This window comes from Sorghum bicolor, chromosome 1 (genome assembly GCF_000003195.3).
Source record: "Sorghum bicolor cultivar BTx623 chromosome 1, Sorghum_bicolor_NCBIv3, whole genome shotgun sequence".
NCBI classification, from domain to species: domain Eukaryota; kingdom Viridiplantae; phylum Streptophyta; class Magnoliopsida; order Poales; family Poaceae; genus Sorghum; species Sorghum bicolor.
In genome coordinates, this window is record NC_012870.2 from 58,056,255 (window position 1) to 58,071,909 (window position 15,655).

The 15,655-nt window shown below is 44.3% G+C and overlaps 1 protein-coding gene across 1 annotated transcript; it reads left to right on the forward strand.

Moving 5' to 3' along the window:
* On the forward strand, positions 2,813-4,849 carry LOC8055653 (GATA transcription factor 2). The gene is made up of 2 exons (XM_002464894.2): positions 2,813-3,627; positions 3,766-4,849. Exons 1-2 carry the CDS (start codon positions 3,241-3,243, stop codon positions 4,531-4,533), a joined length of 1,155 nt encoding a protein of 384 aa, XP_002464939.1. The 5' UTR covers positions 2,813-3,240; the 3' UTR covers positions 4,534-4,849.

Sequence of the window (15,655 nt, forward strand, 5' to 3'; positions counted from 1 at the left end):
GAGTAAAAATTACCAAAAACAAACTAATAATTATGATTCTAAATAGGTATACTAAGTAAGGCCTTGTTTAGTTCCAAAAAATTTTAGAAAATCGACACTGTAGCACTTTCGTTGTATTTGACAAATATTGTTCAATTATGGACTAACGAGGCTCAAAAGATTCGTCTCGTCAATTCCGACCAAACTATGTAATTAGTTTTTATTTTTGTCTATATTTAATACTCTATGTATAGTCTAAAGATTCGATGTGACAGAGAATCTGAAAAACTTTACAAATTTTTTTTGGAACTAAACAAGGCCTAAATATATTTTATGATTAATTTAATGGGCTCGATTGGCTGCTAGTTTTAACAGCTGTAGCTATAATGACATTCGTCGTTTTTGTAATAGTGTTTTATGTCTAGCCGCTGCAACAGCCACAACTGGCAAAATAGCATCGATGAATGCTATTTATTTGATATTACAAATATTAGTACCTCTTATGTTTTTATTTTAGTAAATTTTTTCAATATATTAATATTCATAGAAGTGAGTCACGTTAAAACATTTATATGTTTTATGGTTATTTATACAAACATTTTTTTTGCAACAAAAGATGTTGATATTAAGAGAGAATAAAATGGTAATTTAGAGGTAATTTTAAGAGGTTATGTAAAACATATGCCATAATAACACGTGGGTAATTAGATGCAAAACTATGTTTACTTTAGATCATGTTTATTAATGATACAGTAGATTCGTGGATTACTTTATGTTGTTCACCACATAGAGGTGGGTAATTAGTTAGGAAATAGTAGAATAGATTCAATGGTCAGGAGATGTTTCTATTTTCTTTGACAACTTTTAGGATTTTTTCAATTAGTCTTGCGAGGATTGCTTGGGAGGCCAGGATTTCTAGTTAGCATTTATCATTTTTTCTAGAGTGATATGTATTTAGTTGGGAGGTTAGATTTACCTTTCCTTTTCTAGCATGATACATAGATACTTAAACCTAAGCTTAAGTTATATAAGCTCTTGTTGTATCACGTTCTGTGACATCATGAATCAATAGTTTAGCTTTGAACTTTAAGTCTATTTGTTGCAAATTTTTATCCATATGTAGAGTGGAAACTTTAGTGCTTAATGTGTCTTTTAAAAGTTGGTATTAGTATTTACATGTATATTTGAGAGTCATTTTTGTTTCTATAAACTGAGATGAACAATTTTGATACAAATTAAAATGTATTACTTTATATTATCTTTTGTAATGGTAGAGATATAAAACTTACACAAAAAAAATTAGAAGTTACCTTAAACTATGTTTCAAAATGAAAAAGGTCAGTAACTTAATTTACAAGCTATTTGAATTATATTTTATAATGGTAGAGGTGGGTAATTTAGATATGAATTTAGGAGGCAATTTTAAATTATATTTTATAACAGTAGAAGTTTTATTTATTTACAAATTTATGGGTTATTTTGAAATGTCTTTTCATAGCGCAGATGTGGGTAATTTAGATGAAAAATTAGGAGGCTACTTTATATATTTTTCATAGTGAGAGAGTTAGATTTTTTATATAATAGAATAGATTCGATGGTTTTATTGTTATTTTGAGAAGTTTTTAGATTTATATCTTTCTTCTAGCACATCTAATAAGAATTACCATGGTGAGAGGGTCTTAGTAAGAGTAAAAATGAGATTTAAAACTGTTTGACTTTTTGAAAATCGATATATTTTTGTGTTAGGGAGGGAGCATGATGGTAGGGGCACAGCGGTGCGAGAGCTGGTGCGAGTTATGAGCAGTGCACTTATCGGTGCCAAGCAACGTGAGATGCGTCGGGAAGGTTTGCCTTTACGCCAGTTGCATGCGGCGTTGCCCGCGCGTCGACGACGAGACGCCCGGCCGCCTTGATGGCACATGCGCACAGTCGCCGCATACCGAAGCATGGCGAGCGGCAGCGGCAGCCGCGCGTTACTGCTTCGCCTGCTTCCCTCTCCGGATAAAGAAAAGATTCGATCGTCGGGTGCCGGCCGGGGTCCGGCGCGGCGAGCCCGGCCCCGGCCTCCCCTCCCAAATCCGTCGAAACGGGAGCAGCCGGCCAGGCATGCAACCGCCGGGTGAGCTAGCTTTATTGCATGCCGAGACCGGCAAAGACGAGCGGGCAGGACGGCGAAGGCGCCAATAAATCGAGGCCGCCCTCCGGAAACGGCAGTCACTTCCGTCGTCGAATGGAGCTATGGAAGACAGAGGAAATTGACCGATTAACCATTCTCGGTGGCATGCTGTGGCAGACTTTTCGCCCCCTGCCTGCCTTCTGCGTGGCTGCGTAGTACGAATGCCCCTGCGAGGCGAGCAGCATTGATTTCCGCCAGGATGCTTCGGCATCCACTTCCATGGACACTTGCACAGGCTACAGCTCATGGAGTCACGTGGTCGTGTGCATGCATTGCGGTTAAAGTAACAGGCCGGATTCTTTCTTCTTCCTCCTCTCTTTCTCTCTCCATTTTTTTCTTCTTCTTTTTTTTTTATAAAAAAATACTGGGACTGCTGCTGGTACTGGTACAGCCAGTAGCTAACGGAATTATGCCAAGGAGGGAGGGGAGAGAGTAGAGTAGTGTGCTGCGTGTGAGACGAGACGAGTGGTGGTGGAGCATATGAATGTGGTGGTGGCCAGAGAGAGAGAGAGAGAGAGGGGGATGGCCGGAGATGCAGTGCATGGGACGGGGAGCACGTTGGGGCCTGCTGCCGTGCTGGGCTGCAGCTTCGTCGCCCCTCGCCCGCCCCTCTGCACTCTAATCTAATTATATATACCCTCCGTAATCGCACCTCCCTAATGCTATCTTATGCACAGCTTTTGTCAAACATAGTTTTGTGCACACACATGCACTACTGGTGCCATCTCTCTCTCTCTCTCTCCTCCCATCACTACCTCTATATTAATTACTTCGCAACAACCCCTTGCTCTGTTACTGGTGATCAAGTGACTGGAGCTCCCGAGAGCTCAGCACTATTTCTTCCCCCTCCTCACACCTCTCCCCGTCTCAGATCATCACTCCTTCACTCCATCCCCTCCTCCTCCTCTCTCTCTCTCCTCTCCCCTCACACACTCTCGTCGTCACTGAGACTAGCAAGGCTAGCTACTAGCTCGTACTGTCACTTGCTCGTTTCAAGGAACTGCCCTGCAGTGCCAATTAAGTAGCTAGTACGTCGTACGGTTAGCTCGATCTTTAGCTAACTACTACCTCTTTGAGTTCGCGCGATGGCGTCGGAGTGGGAAATGGCCGCCATGGGGGTGGAGCTCGGCATGGGAATGGGCACGTACCACCACCACAACGCCTCCAGCATCACCACCGCGCCCATGAGCAGCCACCACAGCGGCGCCGCCAGCTACTCCACGCCGCACCACCACCACCACCATTACTACGGGATGCCGCCCATGGGCGGCGACGCCATGCGCGTGGACGATCTTCTCGACCTCTCCACCGGCGCCGGCGCCGGTGCCCACGACTTCTTCCCCACCGCGGCCGCGGCCACTGACAAGGGGCACCAGCACCACTCGGGCGCCATGGGTGAGCCGTCGCCCACCGCCAACTCCTCGGATCACCAGACGTCGCTCCTCTCCTTCGCCGATGAGTTCTACATACCCGTAAGTATATACTAATACCAATTAAATAAATGATCCCACACCTATATATATATATATATGAATGTGTTACCTAGTGTACTTAGAGAGGTTTCGGTTTCGATGCTTATTAGCTAAACAAGCAATATAATTGTTATTCAGAGCGAGGAAGCTGCCGAGCTGGAGTGGCTATCCAAGTTCGTGGACGACTCCTACTCCGACATGCCGAATTACTCGTCGGCCGCGCATGCCGCAATGGCGGCGGCCGCGGCTGCTAACGCGGCAGCAGGCAATGGAGGAGGAGGCACCTCGGCCGGCGGTCAAGACAGCTGCGTCACCGGCGCGGCGCCTGGCCGCGGCGCGCGTAGCAAGCGGTCCCGCGCGACCGCCGCGGCAGCCGCGGCGTGGCACTCCCTCGTGCCGCGCCCGCCGTCGCAGTCGTCGCCGTCGTCGTCCTGCTCGTCCTCGGACTTCCCGTCGTCGAACAAGCCGGGCGGTGCACGGGGCGGCAACGGCAGCCGCGGCAAGAAGAGCCCGGCGAGCCCCGGCGGCGGTCCCGCTGGGGTCGAGGTGGGCTTGGAGGGCGGCGTGCGTCGGTGCACGCACTGCGCGTCGGAGAAGACGCCGCAGTGGCGGACGGGGCCGCTGGGCCCCAAGACCCTGTGCAACGCGTGCGGCGTGCGGTTCAAGTCCGGGCGGCTGATGCCCGAGTACCGGCCGGCGGCCAGCCCCACGTTCGTGCTCACGCAGCACTCCAACTCGCACCGCAAGGTCATGGAGCTTCGCCGCCAGAAGGAGCTCATCCTCATCCGCGGAAGCCACAGCCACCGTGACGCCGCCGCAGCCGCAGCTGCCGCGGCGGCGGCTGCTGCAGGATCCGCCGCCGGGCCGAGGCCGGAGCTCATCTTCCGTGACTACGGCGTGTGTTAATTAGCTGCATGGCCGGCAAGCTTGGCAACCGTCTCCGGCACGGAGAGGAAGCTCGATCGCGTCGTGCATTGCATTGCATGCATGGAGCTGCCTTAGATCCTTTTGCGAAATTCTGCCGTTTCTTTCTTTCTTTCTTTCTTTCTTTCTTTCTTTCTTTCTTTCTTTCTTTCCCTGCGTATTATTCCAGATATTTTTCATTTCTCTTTTTGTTAATTATTAAATTGTTGGTACCTACTACCTCCTCCGATCCCTGCTTCTGAGTTCTACGAGAGATCAATGAATTCTGTTGGTATAAATTGTGATCGATCATTTGTGAGTAATCATGCTGCTAAAACAGTCGTCATGTATCGAACTAGTACACGAATGCATGGCCATGATTGCGATTTAGCAAGCATATTAGTTATGGCACGGGTTCCGTCCGTACTACCCCACTGGTAGTACGACGTGATGAGCGCGTGCCGTCTTCTTAGTTGAGTGACAGATCTATATATCCTCAACAATTTTCAAAGAAAAACGAAACTGCCATGTAAATAAATACGTACTTTGAGTGTTGATCATCAGTTTTGTTCGCCATTCAATCCTTCACTATGTACTATACTACTGTCTGTTTATTTTTACCTGATGAGATAGAATTTCTCTTTCAGCAGGTCTCAAGCTGCAAGCACGAAGTACTTATTTGGTCGATCGTTAGGTTGCAACAGCTTTCTTTGTGGTTATTTACTCCTACTCCATGCTTCTTTTTTTTTCCTTCATTCACTGGTAGGTCTAGGCTTTTTAACGGAGGAAAAAAAAAAGAGAGATAGAGAGCCGGGGATGGTGGGTGGGCCAGCACGTGACTTGGCCCTATGGTGGCCTTTTTGGCAGGGGAAAGAGTGGGCAACGTTCCGGTCACGTGACAGTGCCTCCCCTCCCCCTCACCTCCTCCATATTATTATGATACCATATATGCATCACCCATGCATCATATATTTTCCTTCTCTCCTCACTTATTAGCTAGCATCATGCAACTGTCTTTCTCCTCGACTTTTCTCGGCGTTTGTTTTCTCCGTGGGGCTACACAAAAGGGGCATGCAGGCCGAGCAAAGCGGGCTCGGGGCCGACCCTCCTTGTGGCCATGGAGTGTCGTAGGTGTGTGCATGCGACCTCTGCCGACTTCCATGTGGCCGTGGTCGCCGGGTGCCCGTATATCGTGCCGCGTTTGGTTGCCCTGCTGCTCTACGCCTGCACTGTCCGTACTAAACAATCATGTTCCGTGTGCGCACAAAGTCGTAACTACGTGTAGTTTTTTTTACTATTACGGACAGCATATATCGGTCAGTTACTAGCAACATGCACGGGCTGGACTTAATTGAGCTTGTACAATCTTAAATCAGATAAAATTCAAGGCCATAATAGACGCTAGTGTAAAATTGACAGGGTACTAACTATATACTTATTAAATAGGCGTGGTTGTTAAGAAAAATGGCAACTAGCTAAGGCCATTAGTGGTTTTGGTGATTGAGTGACAAAATGATCTATTATTGGACTAATGTTGTGGGCTATTACACAAGTTTTTTTCCCCCTATGAGTGTACGGATGTCTTTGAACAAAGCAACAGTGAAGATCAAGTGATCAACATCTCAAAGGAACTGTCTGGAGACCTTGGAAGATAATCAAGAAGTCCAAGACATCAAGTATAAGAAGCTCAAGAGAAAAAATTTGAGAAATCAAATCAAAGCCAGAAAAAAGAGGATATGCTCAAATTGATATAATATATATCAGTCCAAAGTTCTAGGCCTATTCATTAGCTTTCCAACAAGTACAAGATCATCAAAGTCAAAGTTCATAGCGGAAATTTGTGCCCAAAATACTAAAGTGTGTCATGCTGAAAATTAAGCAGCTAACAGAAAACTTCGATGACCATTGTACAGCTCCGATGCTAGAACTCTTGTGTGACCACCAGAAGTATGTGTGACATCCATTCGCCCAACAACTAGTTTTGCCCACCAGAAAGCTTCGATGCTCACTGCAAGTGTGTAACGACTAGTCTATGTGGCAGTCACCTTAAACTCTGGTGGGGCACCGAATCTTTCTAATGCTCACAGTTTGGCCGTAAAGGCTATATTTGGGGATGGAGGCTTATATACCCATATACCCAACCCATTTGATGTTGCCAGAGTGTGCTGAGGTTGTGAGAGCATTGAGGCTCATCAATTAGTGTTCTAGCTACCAAAAGTGCTTAAGAAAATATTAGCATAGTGCTTAAGCTAGTTAGACCACTGTATTAGAGCTTTGCTCTAGGCTGATGCTTATTGTTTATTAGTGAGGTTTGCATACCTCTTGCTACTCGGTGCTTGCGCGCATCATTTTTGTACACTAGGAGCTAGTAATCCTGTGAGATCACACCAATCATGTTTGTGGTTTGGCTGCCTAGCTTGTATTAGAGGGAAGGAGGCCCGTGATGTTTGATAAAAAAGTTCAATAGTGGAGACGACATGCAACGGTCCAAAAGAGGCCATCTTAGAGATCCACTTGCGTGTGGGGATGGCCCGCAAACTATCTACAAAGTTTCCTAGCTAGAAGCTTGGCCCTTACAAGGGGCTCCAACAAGGACTAGATGGAAGAATGAACTTCTCCATACCTCAGAAAAAAAATCAAGCAACAATGTTAGTTTGCATCTTTGGCTCATTTGAGCTTTCACAATTGCTTGCTTTCCTAGGTTGTGTGCTTACCTTTCCTATTCTGGCTTTGCTAGGTTAGTTCGCAAGATTGGAACCTAGGTTGCGTAACTCTTTCACCTTAGAGATAGCAACACTTAGCACCTTAATTGTGCATCTAGATAGATATTTTGCATAGGCTTTGATAAGTTTTTTAGAGACCAAATTTAGTTTTAAGTTATCTAATTAACCCCATCTTTGGTGCCATAGTCCCTTTAATGGCTATTGTGTGCACTTGTTATGAGTTTAAGAAGGATGGAAAGTGAGCCACATGCCCACACATGTGCATCATAATGTGAATGGGCTAGGGGTTGGAACACACACCACAATGTGAATGTCCATACTTGAAACTTAAAGCGAAGGTTGAGATCGAGTGAGAGATGATGACAAATGATGGACAAGAAGGATAGTGTGAAGTACATGTTTGAGGGATGAACGAATGAAGGAGATAGTGAAACATGAAAGCAAAAAGTTTTACCTTTAATATTATGTGTACAGATTAGAACCCATACTCTTGCATCAGGCTACAATCTTAGAAGTCATAATCATTAGATAAATTTGTGTTTAATAACTACCACTAACAAAATATACTTATCTTTGCATGCTTTGTCTACTTATTTTTCAACATAATATGCATATAAATACTTTGTAAGTCCAGTTGTGCCTTTACATTCATGTGTATTTAATATGCATATAGTTGACACCTCGAATTAAGTTATGTTAGCTCTTGTTTTTTTAACAAAACTATAGAGCATAAGCTCCCCAACACTTTATTAAAAATAGGCTAACAATAAAACTTCCAAGACATTAGCCAAGAGCTAACATGAGGTTAACTGACTTAGGAAGACTTTATAAACAACTTTGTGAAAACAGACTAAGAGGCTAGCTATGGAGGAAAACACCCACCACAAGTGATTGGGCCAATTTATAATTGACATTTGGTAACGTGGGTTGATTCTAAACAAATGAAGTCTAACTTCATTCTTGAACAAAAGCTTCTAGGATACAGAGAGGGAGGTGTGCCATTGAAGACTAGAGCATTTCTTTCATTCCATATGCACCAAGATGCTATCATGAAGATCTCCATAAAGAATGGTAGTTGAGATGTGCTCTTTGATGAACTATCATTTGGAAAACACATCCTTGGAGGTGAAAGGTCCTAATATGGCTAGAGGAGGGGGGTGAATAGCCTATTTTAAAAAAACTACAAACTCACTAGAGCAAGAGGTTAGTAAAAAACAAAGCGAAGCTTTTTTCTCTAGCTCTAATGGGGTGTTTGCAAGCCACCTATCCAATAATTCTAGTTGATATGAACACTAGGCACACAAGAGCTATGTCTCTACTTACACTAGTGAGCTACCTAAAGTTTCTATACAAGTAAGTAAGCTATTCTAGTTTGTGGGAATGTAAGCGAGAGAGTTTGATCTTTATACCGCCGCGTAGAGGGGATGAACCAATCACAATAATATGAAGTCCAATCACCGGGAGAAATCCAATGAACAATCACAATGGAGACACACAATTTTCTCCCGAGGTTCACGTGCTTGCCGGCACGCTATGTCCCCGTTGTATCGACTAACACTTGGTGGTTCGGCGGCTAAGAGGTGTAGCACGAACCTTGTCCTCACTAGGACACCACAAGAACCGACCCACAAGTGAGGTAACTCAATGACAGTGCAATCCACTAAAGTTGCCTTTGGCTCTCCGCCGGGGTAGGCACAAAACCCCTCACAATCACCGGGAGATGGCCACGAACAATCACCAACTCGTGCCAATGCTCCTCCACTGCTCCAAGCCGTCTAGGTGGCGGCAACCACCAAGAGTAACAAGAAAACTGCAGCCAAATCAAACCCCAAGTGCCACTAGATGCAATCACTCAAGCAAATGCACTTGGAATCACTCCCAATCTCACAAAGATGTTTAATCTATGAATGAGATGAGTGGGAGGTGTTTGCTTAGGCTCACAAGGATGTCAAGTATGCTAGAATGCCAAGAGAGTGAGCCCAAAGCCAGCCAACAACTATTTATAAGCCCCTCAAATAAATAGAGCCGTTGGCTCTGTCACTGGGCAAAAATCAGGACCATCGGACGCTCAAGCAGGAGGCACCTGACGCTCAACCCCTGCGTCCGGTGCTCCAGAGCAAAGCCACGTGTCTACTAAGTGAACCAAGCGCGTCGATCTCTAACGGTAAAAAACGAACCACCGGACATGCTTAAGTTAGCACCGAACGTGTCTGGTGCACACCGGTCACGTACGCAGAGAGTTTGTCAAACGTGCGGGACCACCGGAGTCACACCACCAGACGCACCCTGAGCGTCCGGTGCTCTCAGTCAGAAGCACCCACTGAAGTCAAGCCACACTGGACGCACAAGCAGGGTCTAACCTGCGTCCAGTGTAGAGCGTCCGATGCTCAACCCTAAGCTCGCCAGAAACCAGGAGTGCACTAGACGCGTCCGGTGCCTGAGAGCTAGCGTCCGGTGTGTGTTTTTCTAGTGAAAAAACACTCCCGCGACGTCTCCAAACTTTCCACCGGCGCAATAGAAAATATGCGTTTCATTTTCTCAAAAGCGCCGAATCCCGCTCCACCTCCTTATAAAGTGTGCCAACACCACCATGTGTGTACCAACAAGTGCAAGTGTGTTAGCATTTTCACAATCATTTTCTTTGAAGGAGTTAAGTTAGCTCACTAGGTTCTAAATGCATGCACATGAACAATGACACCTAGTGGTACTCGATAACCCCTTAGCCAAAGAATTCCCCTCTTTATAGTACTGCTATCTATCCTAAATATGATCACACCCTCTATGGTGTCTTGGTCACCAAAACTAAAAACCTAAGCAATACCTTTGCCTTGATCCTAAATATCTCTCTTTCTTCTTTTCCAAGTTGAGCACTTGATCATCTTGTGGTCATCACGATTATCACCATGATCATCTCTTGCTCTATCACTTAGCATGTACCAACCTCATTAAGTCTACACACACTTAGTATAGAGATTAGTACTAGGGTTTCATCAATTATCCAAAACCAAACTAGGGCTTTCAGAAGGGAACAAAGGATTCCTAGATAGAACTAGCGTTTTATACTTGAGGAACACTACAAAAAGGTGTTGCATGGTTTCCTCAATAAAATCTAGGCATTATACAATTGTAGCCTTCATCCAAATGCTTGTGATGTCTTCTTAGAATATTTCTAGTGTTGAGCCTACCATTAAGAAGAAGCCAACTGAAGAACTTCATTTTTTGGAACAAATTTAGGCTTCCATATCCACTTCATTGATGCAGGGGGAGTGAGAGCAATGTGGTGCTGTCCATAACACTTGGTAGAGGAATACTAGGAACCCTATATGTAAGTCTTTGTGAATTGTGATCAAGAATAACATTCTCGACCAAAATAAACAAACAATCTATCTTTCATGATGTCATAAATCTAGCTTTGGACTTTGATTTTTTTATATCTTATCTGTTTCTAGAAATGTTATCCTTGAGTAAACGCCTAATTTCTGAATCAAATTTTAGAATTATACAATAGTTTGAACATTGAATGGAACCAATCAACCAAATCACCAACAATCAAATTACTCCCAAATTTACCTCCTTGACTAATGAAGCTTCCTCTATTTATTTTCCATTTGCTAACAACTGAGAAGATCGACCTATTTTGTGGCACAACTAAGGGATGCTTCCTCAAATTACTTGTCGATGGATGTCAGCAGCGTTGCCCACTATAGCAATCAGTGATCAGTGATCCAACACAACTTGCAAATAGGCTGCTGGCCACCATAGCACTTCCCCTTATATTGGAAAAAGGGATATGTCAAGTGAGGATGAATTCAAAAAGTAGGAATGACACCAAAGAGAAAGGCAGGAGTGGCATAGGCTAATGAGTAAAGGGGCAACTGAGAACATCGTGAACCTATGATCATGGTTGGTGATCAGGAGCATCACCATCGAGTGTCATAGCTAGTTTTAGGATTGAGAGTGATGTTGTCAAGTGTTGGAAAGAGCATCTAGGCCCCTAAGCGGATTTTTATGTATTGATAGCCATGGAATTGAGGATCTAATGAAATCTACAAGATGATGACATATTATAAGTGATTGTGAGAGCATGATAACGTATGGAGACCCTAAATTCTAAAGCATACAACAAGAGGATACATGAAGGCTTATTTACATTTTATATTTTGAAATTAAGTATAGGAAAGATGTAATATAAAGGGGGAAACAAATTTGGTACCTTAAGGTGATCAAGTGCTCAATCTTTTATCCAAAAGACTAGATATCCATCTAAGAAAACCAAAAGCTAACAATACCTTTTTCTCATTCTTCCTGGCCTTTTTTAGAAGTTTGGAAATTATTTGTGGAACCTCCATGCCACAATAACTAGTTTGTCTAAGTGAGGAACTTTCACACTTAGATAATCGACTATTGGAGTAGAGGGGTTTAAATACTCCTTATCTTTCATCCTCAATAGTCATATTTGCATTTACTCTTCCAATAACCCATGGACAAGCTCTCCTCACCCTCATTAAAGGCTTCCCAATCTACCCTCTTGATTCTTGGTGAAATCCATTGTGAGATTGGGCTTAGAAGCTGAGTTAGAGAGCTTGTGAGCAAGAGATGCAACCCTTGAGCTCTTGGTTCATCCTCTAGGTGTAGCACTCAGACTTGTGGGGTGCTAGGGAGTTTGTATTGCCTGAAGAAGATAGTAAGAATCCTTAAAAGCTTGACTTTTGTGATTTGCTTGAGATGAGGATAGGGTTAGAAGAGACCCAAAGCCTTTGTGCCTTTCTCATCAATGAGGACATAGGCAAGCCTTGGTGACTTTGTTCTACCTTAGGCTAAATCTTATGTATTGCCCCTTACTGTTGTGGTTGTGGTGCTCTCTAATATGGTGGAAAACCTGTTTGAATTGATTTCTAGGGTTTACATCTGATCTACTTTTCCCTTAAGCTCTTACTGCAAGGCTATGATGAAAAAGGAAGGAAACGCCTCTAGAAAGATTAGTATTCAACTCGATTTATGTTTACACTCTGTCAATTTGATGTGGTAGTTTTCACCTAGGATCTATGGTACTTCCATGCCATGAAAGTTTGAAAGGATCTATGGATGGTGTCATGGATTCGTAACCACGACTAGTGATTAGCATTCGGTCATGGGTCAATGTTCAGGTTGATGTTGAAAATGTCATAGTTTTACACTTTGTAAACACCATCAACATACCTCAGAGGAAAAAAATGAGCATATTTTCTAAAATAACAAGTTCCACATGTATATGAGTATTTCTCAATAGTATATATGAAATTGGATAAGGTGGGGTGAAAGTTCCAAATGGCTAGAGGGGGGTGAATAGCCTATTTAAATTTTCTACAAACTTTACTAAGCAAGTGAGTTAGTAAGACAAAAGGCGAAGCTATTCTAGCACTAGCACAACTAAGCTATGCAAGCCACCTACACAAGTCTAGCAAGAAGGCTAAACACTAAGTCACAACAACAAGGCACAACAAAGGCTAGCTACACTCCTAAAAAGAACTGATCTACACAAGCTAAACAACTAGCAAGGTAAACAAGAAGGTAGAGGAGTGGGGAATGATTGTTATACCGACATTGTAGTGTAGAGATACATCAAACCAATCACCCACAATCACAATCACAATAGATAATCCTCGGCAAGAGATGACACAAGATTTTTTATCGAGGTTCACTTGCTTCCCGGCAAGCTAGAACTCATTGTGGCGATACACCCACTTGATGGATCACTAGCTAATTGGCAATCTAAAGCCAAACCCTCAATGGGTGCCGCATATCCACTCACAAGATGGGGATCCTCCAAGCCACGAGCAATCCACTAGAGTAGCCAATTGTGATCTCTCGCGGCGAAGGCTCAAGAACCCCTCACAAATCACTTGGTGAGGCTCGAAACAATCTCCAATCACGAGCTCAACACCACCTCTGCTCCAAGCCATCTAGGGCGTCGGGAAACACCCAAGAGTAACAAGAAATCCACAACAAACTCAAGGATCAAGTGCCACTAGATGCAACTCTCAATGCAATGCACTTGAATCTCACTCAATCTCACTAGGATTAGCAATCAAGTAAGGAGATGAGTGGAAGGAGTATACTCTAGCTCAATGTATGCCTTAAGTAATCCAATGTGCAAGAGAGAGCCTCCCAAAGCCGGCCACCTTCTATTTATAAGCCCCTCAAAGAGATAGAGCCGTTGGCTCTGTCACTGGGCAAAACTCGGGGGCATCGGACGCTCAGCAGGGAACCATCGGATGCTCAATCCCCTGCGTCTGGTGCTCTGGAGTTAGCCACGTGTCCACCTTTGAATCTCACGCGTTGAACTCTAACGGTCACCTACGGACCACCGGACGCGACCAAGTGAGCACCGGACGCGTTCGATACTCACCGGTCATGTGCGTAGAGAGTTCTGAAAACACACGACCTCACCAGACTCGGAGCACCGGACTCATGTGCAGAGAGGTCAGCAAACTGCACTAACACCAGATGCTGAGCACCGGACTCACTCCGGTGCGTGTCGCTCTCAGAACCCAACGAGCACCGGGCGCGTGAACAGCAGATCCCCTGCGTCCGGTGCAGAGCGTCCGGTGCGCTCTGCTGGCTCTGGACAAACTCGACAGTACACCAGACCCTAAGGGCCAGCGTCCGGTGCCTCAACGCACTACGTCCAGTCCCGCGACTTCCCGAAGAATTCCATCGACGCAATAGAAAATATGCCTTTTATTTTCTCAAAAGCGCCGAACCCCTCTCAACCCTTGGAACTCCACCTCCTTTGAAAATGTGCTAACACCAACAAGTGTCCACCACCAAAGTGCATGTGTGTTAGCTTTTTCACAAACATTTTCATCAAAGGAGTTAAGTTAGCACTTTACTAGATCCTAATGCATATGCTCAAGATATGGACCTAGTAGCACTTGATTAGAGAGATGACCGTGATTTCCCCTCTTGATAGTCGGCTATCTATCCTAAACACAGTCAATCACTTCTCTACTCAACTTAGACCGGCAAAAGCAAAACCCTATATTTATACCTTTGCCTTGATCACTCTACTCCTTGTCTATCATCATGATCTTCACTTCATGCTTCATCCCTTTGTGATCATGTGGCCACCTTTCCATGCCACCTTGCACCTTCATCACATGTGTTGCTATACCTAGCTCAAATCACTTAAGCACAAGGCATTAGCAACTTGGTGTCATTAATTACCAAAACTAAACTTGGGCTTTCATGGGGGTAGTGGGCCTATCCTAGGGGGTTGATTGACCACTCTAGTGGGTCCTACTACCCTTGAATCTTGTGGAGCCAAGAAATACAATCCTAAGTGTAAAATAATTAGCTTTGGCAAAACCTAGCAGCTAATTGCGTAAGATGAATCAGGTTGAACACAAAACACAAGATTTATACTGGTTTAGGCATGTGATGCCCTAGTCCAATTGAGGGTGATGCTTCTTCTTTGTATTTGTATGCTTAGTTACAGGAGTTGCTGCTCCTCCTAGCTATGCACTGGAATAAAGTAGATGAGAATGATTGGGATCCCAACTAAGGGGCCCTACTCCCCCTTATATAAGCTGAATGAGTAGGGTTACAATAGATTCGATCGGCTAACATATTGGTTTCCTAGTTTGTTACATGGAATGCATAGCATATTGATTCTATTCTATCCTCTAGATATGATGATGTTAGACATTCTCGTCATGCCTTGACCTCCAAGATGATGGACTCAGCTAGCCTTCGTGGGCCTCCCTCATCAATGAGTCCATCATCTTGGAGGTCAAGGCATGAGTCATCATGGTCTTTAGCCCAATAGATGGGCATTGTTGAATATATGGGAGATGTATGTATCCTTGGCCAATATATCTGACACTAAGTGATTTACACCCTTGGATTCACTTTGTGTTTTCTCTAGACGATTATGTACACTTCATAAGGATTGAAGGGCCCACACATCAAAGATGTCCAAGTGGCCCCACCAGCAAATACCCATGTAAGGGAGGAGGAAGCCTCCCCACCTGGTAGGGAGAACCCACCTACCATAGCGGGGGGAGGGGGGTCAATCAACCCCTTGGTTGCCAAACCCTATCAAATTTCTCCATAGCCTTCCTTTAGTCAACACACAAAGAAGCAAAAGTGTGGTGGATCACCACCGTCCATGTTAAGGCAGTTTGATCCAAGGGATGAGGTGAAGATCACTTGGATAGATGGGTCTACCTCTCCATTACTGTAAATAGGGGGTACCTCCTCACTCCAAAAGCATGAACACCATTTGAAGTAGAGAGATCCACTTGTACCATAGCACTAGCAGGATAGTTTAGTGTTGGGAATTAGGGAGTAATGTGCTAGTCTTGGGTTTCCTAATTTATTCTTCTGTGACTCTAGTATAGCTCGTGTACCCTTTCCCTTTT